At 56.3% G+C, this 23,941-nt stretch overlaps 1 protein-coding gene across 1 annotated transcript in view; it reads right to left on the reverse strand.

Moving 5' to 3' along the window:
• Window positions 1-23,941, reverse strand: part of CELSR3 (cadherin EGF LAG seven-pass G-type receptor 3) — a 112,039-nt gene that overhangs the window by 25,955 nt on the left and 62,143 nt on the right. The window contains 7 exon segments of the mRNA XM_077821482.1: window positions 26-165; window positions 981-1,157; window positions 19,905-19,962; window positions 20,679-21,035; window positions 22,093-22,293; window positions 22,754-22,906; window positions 23,387-23,493. Of these exon segments, the coding sequence (XP_077677608.1) occupies window positions 26-165; window positions 981-1,157; window positions 19,905-19,962; window positions 20,679-21,035; window positions 22,093-22,293; window positions 22,754-22,906; window positions 23,387-23,493 (1,193 nt within the window).

Consider the following 23,941-nt stretch of genomic DNA (forward strand, 5'->3'; position numbering starts at 1 on the left):
CAGAGGTGGGGGCTGTGGTACTTACCCTGGGGGAGGTGCATGATTCCCACACTGAACCCCGAGGCAATATCACCGAGGACCCAGTCTCTGACTGGGTACCGGGGCAGCCAGCTCAGGACCGGCAGGAACCGGAAGAGAAGGGACTTGGCAGCGCCACATGAGCACCTGGGGGAGGGTGGGAAAGCCACGACTGAGGAGAAAGCTCTAGGCTGCACTAGGGCCCTACAGAGTCAGGCAGGCTGGAGTAAGGGGCTCCGTGCCCCGGCAGAGTCCTCCCCTGCCTGGGCTGGGGTCTAGCCCCGCAGTAAACGCATTGACAGCACTCTGATATCAGCTAAAGTCCATCCTAAACACCCCCTGTGGGACTCCTGGACTCCCTCCCAATGCCTCCCTCTGAGGGGCCCCTTCAGTAGGGACTGGAGAACCAAACTGCAGCTTTAGAAACACCTTGCCAAGTCCGCGTGCAGGGGTGGCAAAGGCCCATTCAGAATACTGGCCCAGGGCCTCCCTGGTCTTCCTGTCCCTTCGGCCCTGGGGCTGGCCAGGGGCCCAGCATGCGCTGGGGGGATGCCTGGCGCACAGCACTCTCCACCTGGCTGGCACTCGGCTGTGTGTGGAGTCAAGGAATAACAGCTCCCGCGCACCAGAGGGCATGGGCCAAAGGGCAAGCATGGCATGGGTGCATCCCAGCCCCAGGGGCTGGTGCCTTTACACCCCTTCTCCCTTCTCTGGCTCCAGCTTTGGGGCCTGGTGCTGGGCAGTCCCAAACACAGTGCTCTCTCCTGGGGACAAGAGCCATTTCGGCCCTGGGCCCCTGCATATGGATGGGGCAGGAGACAGTGGGAGACTGGCTAGGCGAAGGCAAAGCACCCTGCCAGGGTCGTAAAACCCCTATCAGCAACCCACAGGGCGGTAACACTGTCCCCCTTGTGCCACTTCCCCCGTCCAGTGACTGGGAAGGGGTGTGAAGCGCCCCCTACCTTACGTCCCAGACCCTGCTGCAGAGAGAGGGCCGCGGAGCCTGGGTTCTCGGTGCCATCTCCTCGAGCTCAGCCTCGCTCAGAACCTCGCGGTCCGCCGGGGACGCCCAGGGGCGGTGCCGCAGCTCGCTCTGCTCCATCGCCACAGCACCAACCCCAGCTGCGCTCCTGCGCGACCTTCAGGCTGAGACGAGAAGGGGAGATGGGCTGAGTGCTGGCAGTGCTACTGTCCCATGGGGGACGCCTGTCCCTGCCCATGCTCTGCTGCCACTGCTTGGAGGCCAGTTCGGCCCTGTGTGCGGGAGAGGCCCTCTGGCACAGCACCCAGGCCACTGGTGCCCCTCAGGGAGCTGTTTCCCCTCAAGCTGAGGAACTGTGCCAGTCTCCACCGCCCCATCACCAGCTAAAGCCAGAGTCTAAAGCTGCTGAGGGATCCAGTGGGTTGGTGTGACCTGGCATGCACCCACAGTTAGACTCTGACCCCAGGAGCCAAGGAGAGACCCAGCCTTTGGGAGCTCCCAGAAGCCATGGGGGGCCAGGAGAGAGCCAGGGTTCAGTGGGGGTGCAGGGAGCTCAGCAGTGCTGGGGGCAGCGCAGCATGGACCTGCTGTCTGGGGAGGACACCGGTAGGCAGACTCACTTTGGGGGCACTGGGGCAGGGCATTCAGGAGCAGAACTACTCCCTTGGAGCAGCCCTAGGCCACTAGCAGTGTAGATGGATCTAGTCCCTGCCTCTTCAGGCTGCTGGTGCTGTGACTCCCCTGCACCTTATGATTAGGGGGCACAAGGCACCAGGATTTGGCAGGGGGAGCTCCCTGCCTCTCTCCCACTCCTGTTCCTGCACCAGAATCTGGGCCCAAATCTCACCCCCTGGAACACTGCAGCCCAGGCGCCACGTCACTGCAGGGCTCCAGGCTGGAGTCGGTGCTGAGCCCAGCCTGCTCCCTCAGTCTGATTCTGCAAGGAAGTTGCAGCCCGATGCTCATTACCTCACAGCTGGCTGCTTTGGAAATGATTCTGCTGTCCCAGGTCCTGGTGGCTGAGGAGGAGCCGCAGCTGGGCTGAGAGGAGTGCGAGGGGGTGGTCCTTGGGCAAATCCAGAGTGATTCTGGGCTGCATCCTGGCTACAGTGTGGGCCCTACACTCACTGCCCTCTTTGCAGTCCCTGGCATAGGGGCAGGTCCAGGGGCTGGAGGGTGCATGGTCAGTGTGCTATGTATTCCAGCTATTCTGGACTAGGGGATGGTCCGTTGGGGATCACTGCATCCCGAGTGCAAGTGCAAACACCCCAGTGGGTGGCTGCTCTGTCTAGCGTATGCCAGCAGTCACTGTTTGTCCTTAAGAGGCCAGGAACAGGCTCCCTGCAGCCAGTCCAGCTCCACAGGACAGTCCCGTGCTGAGCCTGCACCTTCAGACTTTGCACTTTTCACATGACGGGTTTTTGTTTTCAGCAAAAGTAACTGACTTTCTAGGCAAAACAGGCAGCCATTGGTGGGTTACCCATCCCCTCCCCTCAGACACACACATACAGCTGTGTACCTATACCCTCCATCCCCTCCCCTCAGACACATACAGCTGTGTACCTATAGCCTCTACCCCCTATCCTCAGACACACATGTACAGCTGTGTTCCCATACCCTCCATCCCCCAGACACACATGTATAGCTGTGTACCTATTCCCTCATCTGCCCCCCATATACACATATGTACAGCTGTGTACCTACACCCTCTGCCACCACCAGCCATACATGTACAGCTGTTATACCTCCACACCTGCCCCTCAGACACATACATGTACAGCTGTGTATCCATATCCACTGCTCCCCTTCCCTCAGATGCATACAGATACAGCTGTGATCCCATACCCTCCACCCTTGGCCCTAAGTCTCACACATGCACAGCTGCATACTTATACCCACCCTCAACACATACATACAGCTGTGTACCTAAATCCACACCTCCCAGACACTCGCATGTCCAGCTGTGTACCCATACCCTCCCCCCCCGCATGTTCAGATATACCAGTGGATGCACATATGCACGCACACACCCCTCTCCAGTCAGAATTAGCAAGGATTTTAGTTGCCAGGTGAGTTCAGTGCTGGTGAACGGGGCCAGAGCGGCAACCCTGGAGTCTCCATTTCTGCAGGCAGAGCCTGGCTTCCCTGGAGGAGTCATGGGAGGGATAGGCACAGCCAGCCATTGGCATCTGTTGCCATTGTTAAGCCCTGGCTGCAGGGTGGTGGGAGGTGCAGCAGGCCCTGCTCCCAAGAGCGACTGTTTGTCTCTTGGCCCTGGGCTCAGTCCGCTGCTCCGTTTCACACAGGCCAGACCTCGGGTAGGTGGGAGACGCCCAGTCAGAGGGCAGGGCTCAGGTACATAGTGCACAGTGGCAGGCCCCAGAGGAATGAGGCTGAGCCCATTTGGCTGTGGGAGTGGCAAGGCCTGGCCAATCTCCTCTCCTTGCTCTGAGCCCCTCATGAGACCCCCTGCCCACACACACAGCAGCAAACGAGCTCAGCCCTTCGCCCAAGGCGTGATCCCTGCTCAAGGTTTAGAGCTACAGCCACCAAGGAGAGCTTGGCCTGCGCAGCTCCCCAGGGGCCTCGCAGGGCTACAATAGCAGTGCGGCCATCCCTGCTCGGGCTGGTGCCTGGGCTCTGAAACCCAGCCAGCATGGGGAGGGGAGATGGAAGGGTTCTCGGAGCCCGAGTGGGAACAGCTATGCTATTTTTAGCACAATTGTGCGAGCCCAGGGTAACCACCCATCCTTTATGTAAGGGGCATCCCTGCACAGCAAGCACAGCGCAGGTTGGGGTTGGCGTTAGGGTCCACAGCTGCCTGTGGGGCACAGCGCAGCCCCAAATAGCTGGGCATGATGTACTGTGTCTGCCCGCAGGCAGCCCCCCAGCGTGCCCTCCGCTGGGGACCTCGAGGAGGGCAGTGTCGCCAGCTGGGACGTTCCCCAGGGACCCTCTTCGTACAGCAGTCAGGCCCTTTGCTTTCACACCAGCATCCCAGTGAAGGCAGTTGCAGCAGGGCACGGTGGGGATACTTCCCTGCGGTGCCCCAGCTCCTCGCAGTGACAGAGCTGATCAAGGAAGTGGGCTATTTCCTTCCCAGCCAGCCTAGCTCAGGGAGAGCCTAACCCATCCGTCCCGTGGGGCTGGGCAGAGCCAGCTCTCCGTGCTCAGGGTCTGATGGCACGTCTACACTGCACACACACCCCCATCCTGGCGGCGAGACGCAGAGGCCAGGTCTATGGACTGGGACTCCTGGGGCTTGCGAAGGGTGAGCCCCTTTTGTGCGTGTGTGTGTGTGGGGGGGATAGAAATAAAGGGAAACCACATGAGGGACAAGGGTTTATTTTATGGGCGGTTTTAGGGAAACACCATTTTCCTCAGCACATTGTGTATTTTTTCCTCAAGTGTACATTCCTCAACGTGTACAAGAGGTTGTACAATTGTTGTACAAGTTGTACAAGAGGTCAAGTGTACACCGTACAAGTCTCACAAGCTTCAATTTAATGTTAAAACGGTGCAGGAGGTCCCTTAAAATAAAGGACGGGTGGTTACCCTAGGCTCACACTACGGTGCTAAAAATAGCAGCGTAGCTGTCCCCACTCGGGCTCGGAGAGCCCTTCCCGGCCGGATTTCAGAGCCCAGGCGCCAGCCCAAGGGGGAATGGTAGCACGGCTACTTTAGGCTGGGGTCTCCTGCCTAGGAGCCTTGCTCCAGTGGGCCGTGTGCCAAACGTCACTACTGCCTGGTTGCTCTGGCAGAGGCCAGGGGCCAAAGTGGGACACATCACAACAGTTGCATGACAACCCCCTGACAACCCCTCCGCACACAAATCCACCATCTGCACCTAGGGATCTCGTACCCCATGGAGACGGGAGCATAGCCCCCATGACTGCTAATGGGGTGTCCCACCTCCCATGATTTGGGGCACAGCCCCAGGGACAGGTAATGGAGGTGCTCTGTGCACACTCAGCTCGGATACAGTGAAGCTGAGACCCGGATGAGCTGCTCCTGGTGCTATGCTGAGATGGCTGGAGCAATTCTCCTGCTGGGTGAGGTGCCCCTCTGCCCTGTGGCTAGTTGCAGCTCTCCCCCTCACCGGAAGAAGACTCTCTCCCGCGATTGCTGGTGCTTACCTGATGTGGGGTGCGAGCTGCTGTGCCTGACAGCCCTCCAGTGAAGTGTACACTCTCCTTCCCACTATTAATACTTGACTGTGATCTTTGAGACACCACTCCCCCCACCACCCTCCTTTGCCTGCCAAGAGGGCACCATAGCCTCATGTGCCAATAGGTTTAAAGGGGCAAACCCTGAAAGTGCAGTTGCCAGGCTGGGGGCCCCTAGGTGGGCAATCAGGCCTCAAGGAGACTAGCACAGAGGTCTGTGGGTCATCTACAGGGGGATGCCTCCCTGAAATCCCTTCCCTCACTGCACACCCTCCCATGCCTCTGTCATGGCCCCACAGCACAGCTGCCTCAGGAGAGCTGGGTGGAGAACCTTGAAGCCTACCAATGTGGCACCTCAATCAGCCACAGGGTGGCGCTGCCGAGCACAGCCCTGTGCTTCCATGATAGGGTAACCAGACATCTACATATTAGGGGCTGTGTCTTATCTGTGTGTAAGGGGGACTGTTGCCCCTTACTAACATTCAGTGGGGGTGTTTTAGTTGCTAGCTCCCAGTACTAAAAGGGGGAAGGGTCGATGGGGAATCAGGACCCTGAGACTGACAGTGCCTCTGAACAATGGGGAGAGGCCGATGCTCCAGGTCAGCCTGAATGACAGGGCGGGCAGGCGAATCAGGGAGTCAGGAGGCCAGGGAGGTCCCGGCTGCCCTGTGAGCTGGAACTGCCTGGGTCAGACAGAGTGGGGCTCAGCTAAGGAGAAAGCAGGGGCCTGAGCTGAGCTGGGGAGCAGAGCTGGGCCAGATCCAGAGGCACAGTCCAGAGAGAGCAGACTTGCCCTGGGAGCAGAGCTGCAGCAACCAGAGCCAGAGGGGCCAGAGAAGCAGCCCAGGGAGCTGGAGGCAGAGCAGCAGCTGGGGCTGAGGCAGTCCACAGCCAGGTGTCGTGAGCAGCTGCGGAGAGCCAAGGGGGACCCTGGGCAGCGGGCCCAGCACAGGGAGACGCCTCAGCCAGGAGGCTCTGCAGGCCAGACTCGAAGGGGGATTGGTAACCCCGACAGGGCGGGGGCAACGCTGGGAAGAAGGGCCCTGCCACCTAGAGCCTGTGGCCACCACCAGAGCGAGTGTCCAACCCACAGCATCCCTGCAGCACAGCCAAGGCCTGAGAAGGCATCCTGGGATTTACAAGGAACAGACTGTGAACTGCCCGGACATTCCAGAGACACTGTTTGTGATGTTCCCTGCCTCAGAGCAGGGTGATGTGTTTCCTTAACCTTTCCCATTTTCCCTTATTCTTTTTAAAATTAATTAATTGTTGATTAAATAACTTGCATTTGCTTCAAATTGTATGTAATGATCAGTAGGTCAGAGAAGTGCCCAGTGCAGAGAGAGTATCCCAGAGTGGGGACACCCTAGCCCCTGTCCTAGGTGACCACAGCAGGGTTGGGGGTTGAGCCCCCCAGGAATCCTGGGCCCAGTCTAGTTGGGGTTATGAGGACTCTGCCAGACAGGAGAGTGGAAGGGGAGTCCTCAAGGGCAGGGAGGCCACTGGGTAAAGGAAGTGGGAGCAAGGACTCAGATCCTTTCTCTAGCCCACTTCACCAGGGTAGTGCAGAAGCTAGGAAAGTTCCCCACAATAGTGGGACTATTCCCCCACTTACATATGTAACTGTATCCCCTCCCCCTGAAAAAAAGTGTTTTGATTTTTTCACACTTGCTACCCTACCCCAGGCTGGCTGGGCAAGACCTCAGGGTGAAATGTTCCTTCCGGCCTGTCCAACTCTTCAGTCCTTGCCAGTCGCTGACCCTGGGGATGGCCCTCTACCCCTTCCAGAGGCCCTGGCTGGGAACCCTTCCCCTAGGGTGTGAGGTGGGCACCTCATCCACAGTGGGAGGACCAGAGGCTAGTAGCAGCTCCAGGAGCTGCCTGCAGAGGGCACCCTCGGGGGCAACTTGTATGTTTCCTACCCAGGTGCAAGTAGCCTCATTCTAGGGCTGTTCCCCACTCAGAGCCATGGGAAACTTGCTCCCAGTGGGTGGGAGCCTTGGGCATTGTCAGACCATGCTGGGGCATGTGTTGGAGTCTAGAGTCTCTCACAAAGAGACCCCAGCAGCAGGCCTTCCCATCCCTCAGGCTGCCAAATCCCAAACCATACAGGGCTTTGTTGGTTACGGGTGTTGGCTGTGACCTGAGGGGGATGCTGCTCCACTCTGTACCAGCAACAGTTTGGCTTCAAACTGCCCCCCAACCTTGCAGGCCTTGGCCCTGCTGCCAGACAGCTCATCCCGCATGCCCCTAACTTCCCTCCTCTCACATTCCCCACTCTGCCAGCTCCACTCCCTATCACATCCCCAAGCAGCTCTGCACCTTTTCCCATGCTACCCCCAGGTGTAGATCCTTCCTGGACCTCCAGCCATGCCCCCCCCCACCCCCGCTCCTTCAAACTCTGCCCCAGACCTACTCCTCACAGGCAGCCCTGTCCCATTACCAAGGTGCCAATCCAGCCTTTTCCTGGGCACTGCCCCCGAACGCACCACCAAGAAGCGCCTCTCAGGCTCTTTCACTGCCAGACCCCTTGATCTCCCAGCACTCCCTCATGTCTCATCCAGAGTGCCAGATCCTCAGTGCCACAGACATCTCTGGCTCAGCAGGAGTAACCTTGGATGGTCCTATAATGCCCTTGCCTACAGCCTTGGTGCTCCCATAGGCCACTGAGTTCCTAGGGCAATGCCCACTAGCAAAGGTGGGTGCTTACCAGAGTGTTCTACAAGGACAGCTGTACCCAGTGGCCTATTCTATGTGCACTCACTGGGTACATGAGCTCAGAGCAAGGGGTTCCCTTATCTCATTCCAAAGTTTCCTGTGAGGCTCCCTGAGTTCAACTCAGCCTTTCACATCTTCCAGCGCCCTGGGGTGCAAAGGGGTTGGGTAAGGTTTCAGTCTAGCATTGCCGAGTCATAGCTGGCCCTGCACCTGCATTACTCACCCAGCATTACTAGAGTGCTTTTTGAGCTCCCATTAGGCGCTGGGCCACTCACAGACACAGGTCCCCAAACCGTCCCTGCCCCCAAGGGCATGCAGCCTACCCATGACTGGACGCAGCAAGTGAATCGACATGCGGCACTGACTGAAAGTACCCCAGTGCTCATGGATGGGGCTCAGAGCTGCCTGGTCTCAGCAGGAACCCATCATCAGGTGAAACAACCTGTGGTTAGAAAACCCAGTGCAACCAGTTCCCATGGTGCAGACGCTTGCATGGTTATCCTGCTTTCTTCCTCTCACCATTTCTGCTAGAGGGCAGCATGACCACGTATCCACCCAAGCTAGGGTGGATTCTAGATCCTGCAGCATCTCAGGCCAAAAAAACCTCACCTCCAATCCAGAGCTTGTGCACTCCTCATGCCTTCTCTGGTGGCAGAGCAGCTGCTGGAGACCATCTCCTTCTGCCAAGAGAGATGCTCATGGTCACAAGACCCAGTCTCTCTCCAGGCACTATCAGAAGTAGCACACTGCACGGGGTAGCTCTGCCTCTGTTTGGCCTCTACGCGTAGGTGCTGAATGGCAGCAAGGCTTTAGCTTTCGTCTTCGTGCTTCAGCCCATTTCTCTAAAGAACAGGCACCTCCTCACTCAGTGTCCACTGACTGTTTTCTCCAGCTGGCCCAAACCTCTCCTACCAAAATGTTTATTGCCTGACACCCAGGGCTACCTACAGCTTCTTCTCCAACCCGTTCCCTCTTAGAGCAGCATTTGGGATACTTGTCTTTCAAATATCAGCCACAGGATCAGGTTGGTGCATTTCCTGAGCTGGCTGTCAGTGATCAGCTGATGCGTCCCTTAGCACCAGGAGCCTAGGAATACCACCCGCCTAGCAATGCTAGTGCCCACAGCATCTCTGACTGCACTGTGCCCATCAGCGTGGTGTTTGGGTAGAGCCGGGTCAACGTTTCTAACAGCTATCCAAGAGCATTTGATCAAATCAAGCCAGCAAACTCCCTTGCTGGTATCTCAGCCCTTCCAGTCACTCTCAGGTGAACACTTGCACCAGCAAGAGTTGATTTGCAAGGATGTTCACAGGAGGTGAGAGTGCCACAGATGCTTGTGCACTTCCTGGGTGTGTGCACAGAGGAAGTGTCAGGTACACACAGGGTGTGTTTTCTCTAGGGAGTTTTAATGCTTACTTGGCAGTGGGGGCTAGGAGACAGACAGACCTTTGTACAGCACCCAGCACAATGGGGCCCATTCTCTCCATGGGCTTTGTGCAGTACAATCATAATAATATTTCCTGCTAACTCATACCAGCATGTTTGTGAGTACTCCCCATGCACGAGGTACCCCAGTCCCATGGGCAGCCCAGGGCAGTCGCAGCAATGGGCAATGCTTTGCCAGGAAGATGGAGCTGAAACATTTGCACACAACACCCAGTAGGAATTCTGCTGGGGAAGCAAGGTGTAAAGCCCAGGTCCAACAGTGGCTGGTCTATGGGGTGGGGCTGACAGGGCAGCGTGTTCCAGCATCCTGCACTCTGCGGAGTCCACCCCTCTCTGTCCGGGGTCCATGGGCCACTCTCAAACACGCACATCCCAAAGACCATGCAACTCCTTGTCTTCCAGAGGCCCCCCATCAGCTGGTGCAGACTATCCCAACCAACCAGGTGCTCACTGCTATACACTTGCCCTCCACCAGCCTCTATACCAGGTGGATGTGTCCCTGGGACAGCTGGTCTCTGGAAGCACCTGCCCCAGAAGGGTTCCACCTGGCTGTCTGGACATGCTGGGATGGCCCCTATGCCCTATTGCTGAAGCTCCTCCCACTGAGCAGCACTGCGCATTCCTTCCCTTATCATGGACTGTGTGTACCTGAGCTGTTCCAGCCCCCATAAAGCTATAAGAGCACTGCTACAGGTAGCAGCTCAGGACCCTTTACAGCCTTTTTATTGCCCCTTTCTGTCTCATTTTCCTCATTCTGTCTCATAGCCCCACTACTACCCCCTCCCTCATCACTATCCCCATCTCTCCCCTGTCTCCGATCACTGAACTTCCAGCCAGCTGGGCTCCCACCTTCCTCCCCACAAGTGGCTTACAGTTACACTGGGCCTGGACCCACTGGTAAGAGGAGTTTCCCTCAACACTGTGCCCCCAACTCTTCCTCCCTGCAGTCCTTCCACACCCTCTCGTGGAGAGCTCTTCCTCCCTGCCCCCACTGCCGCATGGACACTGGGACATTTGCCTGCCAGCTTCCAGGATGGTCACTTGGTTTCTCATGCCTCCATCCTAGCTCCAGAGAAGGAAGAACATGCTCCTCACATTGCATCGGTCTTTGTCCCCTGCATCCCTGTGAGCCACACTCAGCATCCAGGAGCAAGCAACCTGGACCCCACACTCACAGCCTAAGATTGACCTACAGTAGAAAAGCCACCTGTTGATGCATCCCAGTGGGTGACAGTGCTGGAGGCAGCACAAGGCTCCCCTTGGGAGGAAGATGCTCAGAGGGAGAAGTTCCCTGATTCTTCACAGACCAGGTTTTCAGGAGAAGGGAAGCAAAGGACTGCAGTAGGGCAGGGCTGCAGGCCAAGATGGAGGCACACCAGCAGAGCTTTGAGGGCAGGGTAGGAGACGGAGTTTAGGCCTGGCTTAACAGGGGGCTGCAGGCCAGGACTGAGGGGCAATGGCAGAGCTGTGTGTAGGGGCCCAGGACTGAAGCAGCAGGGGCCGCAGCTCACGCTGCAGGTACACTAGTAAAGCTAGGTGTAGGGGTCTGTGAACAATTCCCTCCTGGCCCTTCTGGGCCCTCTTGCAGCTGAGCACCCTCATGCAGCTGTTACCACCCCACTTCTTTGAGGTCCCTAAGGATGCCATGCCAGGCTCCCTTGCCTCACAAATCCCCCTCCTCAGGGTCAGTGTATTACTAACCCTAGTGCAAATCTCCCATTTAGGAGTAGGGTGGCCAACTTTTTACTCACACAAAACCGAACACCCTTGCCCTGCCTGTCCTCCAAGGCCCTGCCCCCATTCACACCATCCCCCCTCCCTCTGTTGCTCACTCTCCCCACCCTCACTCACTTTCCCTGGAGATGCAGGCTCCGGGGTGGGACCAGAATGAAGAGTTCAGAGTGCAGGAGGGGGCTCCAGGCTGAGGCAGTGGGTTGGGATGCAAGAGGGGGTGAGGGATCTGGGGTGGGGCCAGAGATGAGGGATTTTGGGTGCAGGAGGGGGCAGTGGGCTGGGACCAAGGGGCTTGGAGCATGGGAGGGGGCTCTGGGCTGAGACTGTGGGGTTCGGACAGCAGGAGGGGGATCAGAGCTGGGGGGGAGTGACAGCTCTGGCTGGGGGTGCAGTCTCTGGGGTAAGGAACCTTTTTTCTGTCACATGCCACCGACCCACAGAAAAACAAAATAAAAAACAAACAAAAAAAATCATTCATGGGCCACTCACCCACCCGGGGTGGGGAATGGAGGCTCACGGCTTCCCCCCCGCAGCGGGACAAGCTGGCACTTGCAGCTCCAGCCCTGCGGGATTGGGGGGGGGTGGGGGGGGAGAGGGAGAGACTCAGGACTTCCCCCTGCAATGGGGTGAGTTGCCACTTGTGGCTCCAGGCGGGCCACAAGATTCAGGGTTTCTGCTCCCTGCAACAGGGGCGCTTGTGGCTCCAGCCCCATGGAGGGGTGGGGGGCACTGCAGGCCAGATAAAATTAACCAGGGGGCCAGATCTGGTCCACGGGCTGTAGATTCCCCACCCCGTCCTAGCTGTAGGAGAGCCGGGGGGGGGAGGGGGAACAAACATACCAGCTGCTTCCCAGGATCCATGCAGAGCGGAGGCTAGCAAAGAGCCTGCCAGCCCCATTGCACGGCGCTGCCAGCCAGACTGTCAACTGCCTGTTCAGCGGTGCTGACCGGAGCCACCAGCATCCCTTTGTGGCCAGGTGTTCTGGACACCTGGTTACCCTGTCCAGGAGTTACACAACATAGTCCAGGTCTCACCCCTAGGGTATACAGCCCTTAAGAGGCCCCTATCAGCAAGCAAAGCATGGACCACGTTCAGGCACTTCCACATCTGGGCTGCTCTTCTGTCCTCTCCTGCTTGGCTAGGACAGTCACCCCAGCCCTTCCAGCTGGGAGTTCATCCTCACCAGGTGAGCATCCAGCACTGCCCATGTTCCATTAATCTCCCACCACAGGCAGGCTAGAAACTGGGCCTGGCCTGGCTCTGCCCTCAGCAAGCTGCTAGCTCACCACAGAAACCCCCTTCCTCCCCCTCTGTTACTCCCCTCTTCAGCTCTGGCTCAGCAGATCCTGTACTGCCTTCAGCCCTCTCTCGTCCTGGCTCTCCAGCTTGGGGAGATCATAGCCAACCCCTCTACTCATCACCTGCCTTCAGCCTTCCCCCAGGAACTACCTCACTTGCTGAGCCTCCCTAACCCTTGGTAGACCCAGGTGCTGCTCTGCCATCTTTATTGGCCCAACTGGGAGCACCTGTTCTGGCAGAGGGGAGCTGGGCCTGCCTCTTTTAAAGGGGACAGCCACCCTTGCCAGGGCCTAACCAGGGGGCTGCAGGGCTGGATTGAAATACATGAGGAGGCATTGGGGGAAGGGAGCTCAAAACCCGGGTAACTTAGTAAGGAATTTAGAGATCACAGCTCTTAGAAATTGTTTAAACTGACCCAGTGGGCCTAATTCTTCTCCCCACTACATAGATTGTACCTGGAGTAACTCTGCTGGCTTCAATGGGGTTACTCCGGACGCTGCAACGCAGCATGGAGAGGAGACTCAAACCCCAGCTAGCCAAACCTGGCAAAGGGTGCTCTGGGAAAGGCCCTTTTTTCAGTAATAAAGGAGAGGCAGGTGTCTAATCTAGTGGTGGTCTACAGTAGCCTTTGCACTCGATTTCATGGCTTTCTCCTGGCCCCGCTCTTACTCCTGTTCCTTGGAGAACAGGATCTTGTGTAGGAGTGCTGGCAGGAGAGAGAGGGGCTATTGGTCAGACAGGGCTCAGGCATGATCTCTAGCTTGTAAACACTTACTGATCTCCTGCTGTCAGTGGACTGTGGCTTAGTAATGGTGCTGCTCCCCTGGCACAGAGCTGACCCCTTGGTTCTTGAGAAGCTGCCTCTTTGAACCATCTGATATTATTTGTACCCACTCGTCACTACAAATGTGTTCAACTCCTGAGGCTCCCTCGGGCTGACTGCTGCTGGAGTTGCTCACAGCAGGGCCCCGTGAGTGCAAAATGCTGCCCACTCAGAAAAGCATTTTACAACCCTTGGCTCTGGGGGATGCGGTGGCACAAAGAGCCAGGTGGGGGAATTGGCCCACAATCACACACTGAGCCTCCCTTACTGGTATGGGCCCCTCAGCCCAGAGCAGACCCTCGCAGTGCCAGGAGGCTCTGGGCTGCAGGTCAGACTAAAGGGGCCTGGGCAGGGCTGTGTGGAGGGCCCAGGACTGGGTAGCAGAGGGCTGCAGGTGAGGCGCCTGGGGCAGTGGCTGAGCTGGATGGGGGTGGGGGAAGCACAGTAGGGCTGAGGTGCCGTGCAGAGCCTGCCCAGGCTGTCATGGCCTGGCCAGTGCTCTCGGCCCTCACCTTCACATGGACTAGAACAGGGGTCCCCAATGCGGTGCCCATGGGCGCAATGGCACCTGCCGGGGCAGTTGTGTGCGCCCGCAGGACAAATGCCGCCACTGAGCACGGCCGCCAAAGAGCCGCCCGCCGAAAAGCGTTGCTGCATTTCAGCGGCAGGGTGTCTGGTGCCCGCCACAGTCTTCTGGGACTAGGAATATGCTGTTCCCACAGAAAGGTTGGGGACCACTGCCCTAGAACAACAAATGAGGAGACCTAGAAAAGAGAAACCTGAAGGGAGGCTCCTCTGGGTCTCTGTGGCCACTTGTCTTTGTGCAGGGAGAAGCTATTCTCCAACTACAGGCTGGCGGTGCAGGAATCACAGAGCTCCGACATGGCTGTGCGGGGCTGGACGTTACAAGGAGCCTGCGCTTGCCGGAGGGATAAAAGCATATTGTCCCACATCTCATGCACCCACCCAGCTCGAATGCCTCTTGAAAAGGGGGAAATTGACCCCCAGCTTTCTGGGAACACATCCTGCCTGCAGGATCCCTGCTCAGCCAAGGACAGTTCTGCTGACTTAAGGCTTCCAGGTCGTGATTCATGGGCTGTGCGCCTTGGCACAAGGGAGCTGAGTGGGGGAGTTTTGCGGAGTGCCTGCCCTGCTCCTGCAATTGAATTCATCTCACAAGGGCGCTGGGCTGCCTACCAACTTTAGCTTGGGCATGGAGTCTGTCCCCTGCTACGGTGCCGGGGTGTTTGGCTGTGGGGTCTGGATGGGCCCAGCTGGACTGTAGGTGTTTATATGGCCCTAGCACTGCAGGAGGCTGCAGTGTCAGCTTTCTAATTAACTGCTGGGCTCTTCGCTATTACTCCAAACATCTCCTACTCCCAGTGCCCCCCATTTTTCCCTTCTCACACCCCAGTGCCTGCACATCCCCCGTCTGTCTCATCCCCTCCCACTCACAGGCAGACTCAGAAGCTCTCTCGCTTCCATCCACCCACCCTTCTTTTGCATAGTGCCCTTTTAAGTGGGGCAGCTGGAGTGGTGGGAGGGCCCAGACTCTGTGCCAGCTGATCAGAGTGGCAGCTGGCTGGCTAATCCAGGAAGATTAATTGATGTCCATGCACTGTATGGTACATGGGTCTTTTGGGTCAGACTTTCAACCCCATGTGCCCGTCTCCTCTGCACAGTTATTAAAGAGCTTGGGGTATTTCTCCAGAATTGGGCTTTCCCACCTGCATCCTTGCTTAAATTTTCCCCTTCCCCCACTCCAGTGTGCAGCATGCTGTGTTCCTGCTGGTCTCTTCCCTCCACACCCGATGTGGCTGGTCACAGCGGTGCTGTTTGCGGACAGGCTGTGGAGCGCGCTGGGCTCCTGTGCTGTAGATGGCTATAGCGACGGAACGAACTGAACTCCGGAGCAGAGAGAGACGCAGGAGGGAGCCCACGACTGATTTATAGAATTTTATTTTCAAATCTGGGGCTTTCATGGTACAATTTTACACAGCCAGGGACGGAGCCCGTGGGCCTCTCCGCTCCCTGCCAACAAACCGGGCAAAGGAGAGGAGACAACCAACCCACCAGAGGATGCACTCCACAGCTGAATAATCTGCAGAGTCACTAGCTAAGCACAGCTTCCAAAGATGGAGGGGGGGGTCTCCCCTCCCCAGAACATTCTGAGCTGCAAGGCAGCAGGTTGGAGTGGCACAGGAAAGGCCAGCAAGGCCTGGCACAAGGCTAACATTGTTGCTGCTCTCTCTTTTTTGGCACATGTCACTAGCTCACCATTAGGCAGTTGTGTGAATTCCTGTCATCTACAAAGAGTCAGAGGGAGGCACCTGCGGGCCTGAGCAGGATCCTGCCCTTCTCCCCAAAGTCACAAGCTGGCTAGTGTTGGACAGGGCTGAAGATGGGGGCTGTGTTCACTCAGCAGTGCAGCCAGCGTGGAAAGCTCTGCATGGATGTTTTCTGGGGAGCTTTCGGAGGTGCCGATATAGCCTGGGTGGCAGGCTGGAAAGCAGCAGCGTTCTAAGGGTTAATGGCTATGGTCTCAGAATCAACCTGCCCTGCCCATGTCAGCTAGCTTCAGCCCAGAGCTATATTGGCACCTGTCTCTCCTGAACACAGGGTTGTGATCTCCCACAGCCATCCCTCACTGAACAAATGCCCCTGGAGTGTAAACAAACCATTCATCCAACCAACCCCTCCAGAAAAACAATTCCACAGAAAATTGGTTCCATTCAAAACCCAGTTCCAAGCCAACCCACCCAGCTTTTTGGTGATAATAAGTGGCACAGATCCCCATGGACTCACAACAGGATGGACGGTACAAACAGCATTTGAAGAAAGATGCAGTTGTAGAAATCAGTGTAACAAACAGAGCTCTAGGTCCTGGTTATATACAGCCTGAAGAAACAGTGTAAACAAGATCTTTCCTGAAAGGAACATGGCACTGAGAACGCGCCAGAGGGTGACCAGCACAGATGGGGAGTCTGCATTCCCCAGTGTTGTCAGAACCTGCTATTTCAAGACAGAAGGCCAATATCGTGGCCTGTGCTTTCTGCTCCACTGCACATTAGAGCTTCATTTCTGTAAACAAGTAGGTGTGTGTAGCCCTCTTGCCCATCTGCCCATCTTGGGGGGCGGGGCTGCAGCATGCTGCCCTAGTCTCCACAGCCAGTCGAGGAGCGTGAATGTGTGAGCTGCAATGCTGCGGTGGGCAATGCAACCCGGGCAGGTGCGGGGCGTTTCCTCCACTCCTAAAGGGCCTTGCTCACGTCAGACGCAGGCCATGAGGCAGCTCTGATCAATCACTTCCAAGGCAGAGGTTCTCCTCCTTCTGCGCACACTTTGCTCAGGCCGCAGGCTGGAAGGTCACCGGGCCCTTTGCACCAGCTGCCAACTGTGGAGTGTATTTGAGAATACAGTTTTCAATCACCATTAGCATTTCCAAGGCTCCTGCTAGTGGTGGCGTCGGCAGCACCAGGGTGGCCAGGTCTCAGAGGATGCAAACCACCTTCCATCCTGTTTGCTCAATCAGTGGAAAAACTCTCCTTGTGTAAACATTACATAATTCGAGTCAACGTTACGCTACAGTGTTCTATGGTAATAAGGCAGTAAATAGGGTGTCATTACTCTCTAAGTGGGTGATAACCAGAGCAAGACACACGAGGCCACTGAGGGCTGCAGCCTGGAAAGAGACAGATAGCACCCCATGCTCACTTTAGTAAACACATTGCTTTTGACAATCAAAATGGACGGCATTGGTGGTTGAGAGAGTACAGCCAGGCACAGACTGTTGCCCACGGCAGGGGGAGGTAATGCCTGTGCCTCTGGGGAAACCAGCAGCAATACACCAGTCAAAGAGGGCTGGGGGGAGGTGGGGGCCATTGGCAAGTTTTCTTTTACTTCCATTTTCATGTCGGGTTCAATTAGCACAAATCCAGCATATAAAATAGCAGGGAGCACGAGGGAGTCCTTGGGATAATCGAAGCCCTCATCCCCTTTAGTGTGGGGTGGAAGGATAAGCCGTCAGGGTGGCTTAAATGTCAAACTACAGTGTGTTGAAAACAGCTGCCCTCTCCCTCTCAACATTCAGGCCGCTCTGAGCTGTGGGCCTTTGCAGCAGACAGAGCAGCTACCACTGCTGCCAGGGGAGCCTTGGGACGGCGGGGAGGGGTGCACATGCGTGGACATGCACATGGAGCCACCAGGGGATAGGCTTACTATGAGCCTATTACGGGAATCTGTGCCCGACAAAAGTGCAGCCTGCAGTACAGGCCAAGGGAGGCTGGCTCCTGTGTGCTAGGGACTGGAGTATAAAATGGAGATAAGAGGCTGCTCCTCTATTGCAACAATGCTGCCCTGGCCAGCGCCCTCCAGCCATGCTCCCTGGCTGGCTGGGCCCATCTCCATTCTCCTCCCCTGTGGGCCACTTGGTGCTAACCTGGGACTTGGGGAATTGCCCACTCTGGGAGACTGCACAGGAGAAATTTCCCCACTATTCTGCAGTAGATCTAGCTCCCATGGAGAGTGGTGTCCATCCTCTCCCCGTGAGCCAGTCTGTAACGCAGAGGCTCCTGGGGATGTGAGGATGGAAGGGGTTTGCTCCAGTCAATACTAGGAAAAAAGAGGACACTGCACATATGATGGTGGCTAACAGAAATCAGTGTTCTTCCCCATCCTCCCTGCTGAGAGGGGCCTGCTGGGGACTCGGGCGTTTGGAGATGGACACTCGGGGAGAGGCGCAGAGTGGAGGCTCCTTGGGAAGGCTTCTCAGAGGCTTGTTTCATTCGGCAGGAGCTCTCACAGATCGGCTTTGCCTTCCTGCATTCTAACCCTATGAACTCAGCAGGCGTTCCCACTCTGCCCCTGTTTCGAACAATGGCTGTGTGACACAACACAGCTCTAACACAAACATGGGCTTCTACCCAGCACAAAACTCAGTCCAGCTGGACGCAACTGGTAGCCTCTCCTCAGCACTCAGACAGTAGGAGACTTCTCCTGAGAGCTGAAATGCATTGATGAGCTACAGTATATGCAGGACTAGAAAATCCAGGATGCTGGGAGAGAGTGGGACTGGCCCTGGGAGCAGCATGACAGGCAGCATGACAGGGGTGTTGGCAGGAAGAGCAGGGAGTACTGCAGGTCAGGATGTGTAGTGCTCACCCAGGGCTACCCTTTCTGTCCCATATGTCTGCTAGTGTGATCACTAGTGTGAGCCAGACATGGGATGGGAGGGGACAGGACACAACACAAAGGAAAGCCTGGAGAAAGCCGCTCCCTGGGATCTGGGCTTCCACACGCACAGCCCCACTGTGGAAAGCCCAGCAGCAGCCCCTCTAGTCACAGCTGGGAGTCGCTGTCAAGACAAACACTGTCAGCATCACAGCAACGGGAACAGAACATTCCGTAAAAATAACCATAGAAATTCTCTTCTCTCTGATTACAAAGATACAAAATGTATAAAACCCTCCCCTGCCTCATCTTCTGTGGCCAACCCCACCCCGCCCTCTCTCTCTCTCTCTCTCTCTCCCTTTCTCTTACACACACACACACACAGAGTGTAGAAATGGTTCAGAAAGGAAGATTTCTGTCTGTTTGCTTTTGATATGTAACCAGCGGCACCAGCCTGGGTTTGCTCATGGTGTTGTACTTCTCCCCGCCTCTGGGAGTGCCCTGTTGAGCAGGCGATAGGTCAGTGCAGCTCCATTCTGGTGCAGAGGTACCTGAGACCGCTTCTTCCCAGAGATGGTTTGCCTGACTCTCCCCCCACGAGTTCTCCAGAACCGATGGGTGGGAAGGGCGGGGTGAATTTGGGCCTCTGACCACCATCATCAGTTCTTTCCTTGTAGGTGCCTGGCACCCAGAGACTCCAAACCTCTGCTGAAAGTGTCTGGCCAGGCAATCATCCCTGCTTCTTCCTTCGCTCTCGCAGCAGCTCGGGCCCCTCAGGAATGACCTTCACTTCTTGTTATTCTTCTCGGGGAAAAGGAAACAAAATTAACAAATGTAGCCTCTGGTACCTTACTCCCCAGGCCCAAGTGACACTCCCTGTGCTCTCCCTGCTTGGCCAGGGGCTTGGGAAAGCATCATGCTCACCTCCTGGTGCGATAAATAGTGCTAAGGATGAGGGCAGGATCTGGCTGTGGCTCCCAGAACAATGACCAGGCCAGGCACATATAAGAAACAGAATACAGATCTTTTCCCTTGGCCATACCCATTCACCCAAGTGCCTGTGCCATGTACAGCTGAAGGCAACAGACAGATCTGTACCCTGCCATGCATTCTAAAACGCATAGCTCAGAGCCACTTCCCCTCTCTCAGTACCCAGAACGTGTGCCAGGATGGATGCTAAGCCCCAGCATCTTCAGGTGCCAGAGGAGCATAGGGGCGCCCCATGGGACAGCTGCCCCTTTAGAGACATTAGCACTTCCACCCATTGCACCGGTGCGACGGGGTACTACAGAGCATCACAACCAGTAGGTACTTTTAGGACCTAGTTTCATCCTATGGGGGTTGATCCCGTTTCACCAGGAAGCTTTGTGCTTTCAGATCAGGTGGTAATACTCAGTTACCACACAAACCAGGGGCGAAAGAGCAACCAAGTGGCTAGAAGATACAAACTATCCTCTGGCTAACTCACAGCATGGACTGGACTGACCCAAAAGCTGCCTTGGAGAAGTGGAAATACTTACTCTGAATCTGGCGACAGCTCAGAGATACTGTGGGATGTAGCAGAGAGAGGTGGTGACGGGCACAGCACAGAAGGCGTTGAGGAAGTCTGCACAGCAGAAGGAGTTGCTGTGGTCTGTGGGCCAGAGGGAGTACTGGAGGATTGCACAGAGGACAGGACAGAAGAATTAAAAGAAGCAAGGATGGAAGAAAGGATATCTAATTGCTCAGTGGAAGGATGTCGGCTAGGGATTGCTTCCAGATTTTCCCTAGAAGGCTGTCTCCTAGACAGAGGTTCTAAATTTTCTCTAGAAGGAAGCCTTCTAGAAAGTGGTTCTAGATTTTCTCTGGACAGCTGTCTTCTAGAAAAAAACTCCAGATTTTCCCGTGATGGATGCCTACTAGGCACTGTATCCAGGTGCTCTCTGGAATTAGATCTTCTGGATAAAAAGTCCAACTGCTCTCTTGAAGTTTGTCTAGCTAACGCTAGCTGGTCCCTTGAAGGCTGTCTTCCTGAAAGCAGATCTAATTGTTCTCGAGAAATGTCTCGACTTAGTAAAGTGTCCACTCGATCTCTAGATACTTGCCTGTTAGGCAAAGTGTTGAGCCACTCTCTAGAGACCTCTCTTACTGGCCCACAGTCTAGTAGTTCTCTTGAGCCAAATTGACTGGGTAAAGTATCTAGATGGTCTCTAGAATCCCGCTTCCTGGGTAGTGTATTCCCATGATCTTTCTGATTAGGCCTGGAAGCTAATGTATCTAAGTCTTCTCTAGACCCATGCCTACTGGGTATATTTTCCAGATGTTCTCTAGACCCATGCCTACTAGGGATAGTGTCCAATTGCTCCCTTGATCCAGGCCTGTTGAGAACGGTGTCTAGTTCCTCCCTGGACCCATGCCTGCTGCGTACAGCTTCCAAGTATTCCCCAGCGTCGTTCCTGCTCAGCTGTTCTCTGGACATCTGCCTTCTCATCAGCAGGTCGAGTTGCTCCCGGGAAGAGTACCGGCTAGCTGGCTGAGAGAGGCTGCCTGCACCAGAGTAGATTCTGCCATAAGAGGCAGCAGGAACAGCCCTGTGACCCAGGGTGGATGTTTTGTACCATGAAAGCTCATTGGTCATTCTGCCAACGGATGGTAAGCCTTGCAGAGCTGGAGGGTACTGGAGGCGATTCTTCAAAATCCCTGTACAGAAACAAAGCAGAAAGTGAAGAGAATCTCTGTGACAGCACAAACAACCCTCCTCACTATCTGCAAGAAAGCAAGGACAAAGAACTCGGCTTGGCAGCCTGGGCGGCCCTGCTCCTCCCCGAGATCACCCCAGGATGGAGGAAACTGCCACCTGTGTTTGCATGTTGCAAAGCTTTCAAGATCACACCACCATGTGGCCCAGCACCACCTCACCTCCACAATGGACGCATGTCCCAGTCTACTAGACATGAGGAGAAGCCGCTCTTGGCTTAAAACAGCAGAGGAGACATTACCAAGACTGCCTCCCATTCTGTCCCTTGGCAACATGTAGGGGAAGTTATAGCTCCAGTCCAGCCAAGGGAAATTTCCCCCTTGTCTCCATTCCTTACACGTTCGCTCTCTCTGAGCCTCTCAGGCTCTCTCCCCTCTTTCTGACTACGGGTGGATGGCCAGCTCAGCACTGGTCTGCACTCTCCTGCCTGCAGCCTGTTGTTTCTCAGTGCAGTTACTTATGGCCTTGGCCCAAAGGGCAGCTATTCTTCAGCTGTCGATTGACTGCCAAGCCCACTGTTACATTCCCTGTTTGCTTTGGGAACTGTCCCAGCCACCGGGGCTAGAGCTTGTAGCTGAATAAAAGATTTAGAAGAGAAGAACCAAGCGTCTCCATAATAGCTCCTGTGTTACCTCCGCTGAGAGCCGCAGGAGCCTGCTGTTCCCTGTGGGCAATGAACAGACTGTCCAGGACAAGGACAGGACAGTTCTAATGCGGCCTGCCAACCTGTCAGCAACAGTCACCTGGATGCTGTCCCCCATGACATCCGAGTGCTCGGGGGAGCGACGTGGCTCTCCAGCGTCAGGCAAAGGATTCACTGACTGCTCTGCTCAACACCATGAGTCTGCCGAGCCCAGCACTGCCAGGCAGATGCTGGGTGTGCCAGGTAGGGGCCATGGGGAGACTCTGGGGGTGCAGCCAGTGGGACACTGTGCTGGCTGGCAGCTGGATATGTGCCCACCAAGGGAGCACTAGGCTGACTGCTCTGAGTCTAGTTACCTTTTCTCTGGCGCTGGGTCTGGGTGAGGGAGTTCTCATCCCCACTGGTCAGGGCCAGGTCTGGCTGGTTGTTGTTGGCAGCATCCTTGTTGATGTCAAAGCCCAGCTTCCGCTCAGACCCCCATTTCTGCAGAGAGCAGGGGTGAACCTCACATTCGCCCAGCGCTGGCCAATAGGACATCAGGTCATTGCCATCCACATCTGGAGAAGAACAGTGCAACATAACGGGGGAGGGGGGGCATCAGAGTTATCCCGAGTTGTAAACAGAGCAGGGCCTGCTACGATACTCACTGGGATACAGTCCCAAGGGCTGCTTAACCACCAGTAACGTGCTGTGGGGCTTGCAGGAGCAGAACCAGCAGATGGGAGGGATGAGGCAATTTCCCTGCCTCTGCTGGAGTCACCGCATCTCCAGGTGGTACTAACCCCTCCCTGCCAATGGGGACTGCTCCCAGGACCTTGGACCTTTGCCTTTGGGAGACCTTGCATCGCATCAGACAGCAGCTACATTGGAAACATGCTCTGTGGGAGACCTTCAGCTTGGTCCCCCCATGCTCCCTCCCTCCCAAGCTGCTTAGACCCAGGTGGCCGTGGTGGCTCCCAGGTGGGCCCCTAGCCCGTGGCAGGGCTCTTGGGAAGTCCTTGCCTTTGGGAGTGGTGCTGGAGGGGTTGGTGAGGAGCCGCTCGCTGTGCGCTGCCCGTTTGAACTGGCGCTGGAATCGGCCCCGGAGGCGCACGTTCTCCTCGCTCTCCGACGACGGGATGGAAAGGCTGCGCTCCTCATCCAGGGAAAGGTCACTGTCTGAGTCAGAGTCTTGGTCTGCCGGGGCACATGCAGGATGGAAGCAGTGGGGATGGGGGCAATCGGATGGCTTTTGAGCAGGGCAGGGAAGGAAGGAAGCTTGGTTTTGGGGTTTTGCCTGCTAGTGTCCCGGGGTTATATCCCCCCAATCTAGCACTCCACTGGCACAAAACACAGACCCTGTGTTTGGACATTGCCTAGCTGAAGCCAGGGCCCCAGCATCCTGGGAGGCCTGTGCTGTTGTTTTCACCCTGGGAAAATAATTGGCCCAAGGGGGGCTCTGTTCAGTGACCCTGGACACTCCCTCCTCCCCACAGGCTGAGCGTACTCAGGAGTTGGAGTGAGGCTGCTGGGAGTGGCAGGTGCTCAGTGTGCAAAGGCTGCTCACTAATGTGGGAAATGCCACTTGCTAGGGCAGCTTCTGGGCAGCAGGGAGCCTTCTCACATGCACAGGCAGGTCCCAGGGGTGAGCCGGCTGGGTCTCAGCCTTACCTCCCCCTGCATCACGGTGAAACATGGCCACATCGAGGTCCGTGGGGCCGGTGTGACCAAGCAGGCTATGATCCAAGGCTGAGCCCTGACGCGCCATCACATTCTCTCTGAAACACACATGGCAAAAACGCTCAGACCCCAAGTCCTCACCTGGCAGCACCTGTCCCTGTCCTGGGGTAAAGGAGTGCTCTCCTCTCATCTCCCATACTCATATCTGTGCCTGGCAGAGAGGTCAACAGCCCTGCAGGGGGGAGGGGGTGTGAGGGACTGGAACAGCAAGGAATGCTGCAGGGCAGGAGTGGGGGGCACTGGCAGAGCTGTGGAGAGCTCAGGACTGGAGTAACTAGGGTCTGTAGTGGGTCAGGAGTGATGTAAGTCAGCAGAGCTGTGTGGGGAGTGTCAGGATTGAAGGTCATAGCAGAGGAGGCATCGGTAGCAATGGTCCAGAAGGGCCAGGAGGTGACACCTGCATTTCCAGAAGAAGGCAATGCTCTCTCCATTCCATGGTGGGCCCCACTCCCATCCCCCTCCATGTCTGTAGTTTCTCAGCTGTGG

This window comes from Eretmochelys imbricata, chromosome 7, assembly GCF_965152235.1.
Source record: "Eretmochelys imbricata isolate rEreImb1 chromosome 7, rEreImb1.hap1, whole genome shotgun sequence".
Classification (NCBI taxonomy): domain Eukaryota; kingdom Metazoa; phylum Chordata; order Testudines; family Cheloniidae; genus Eretmochelys; species Eretmochelys imbricata.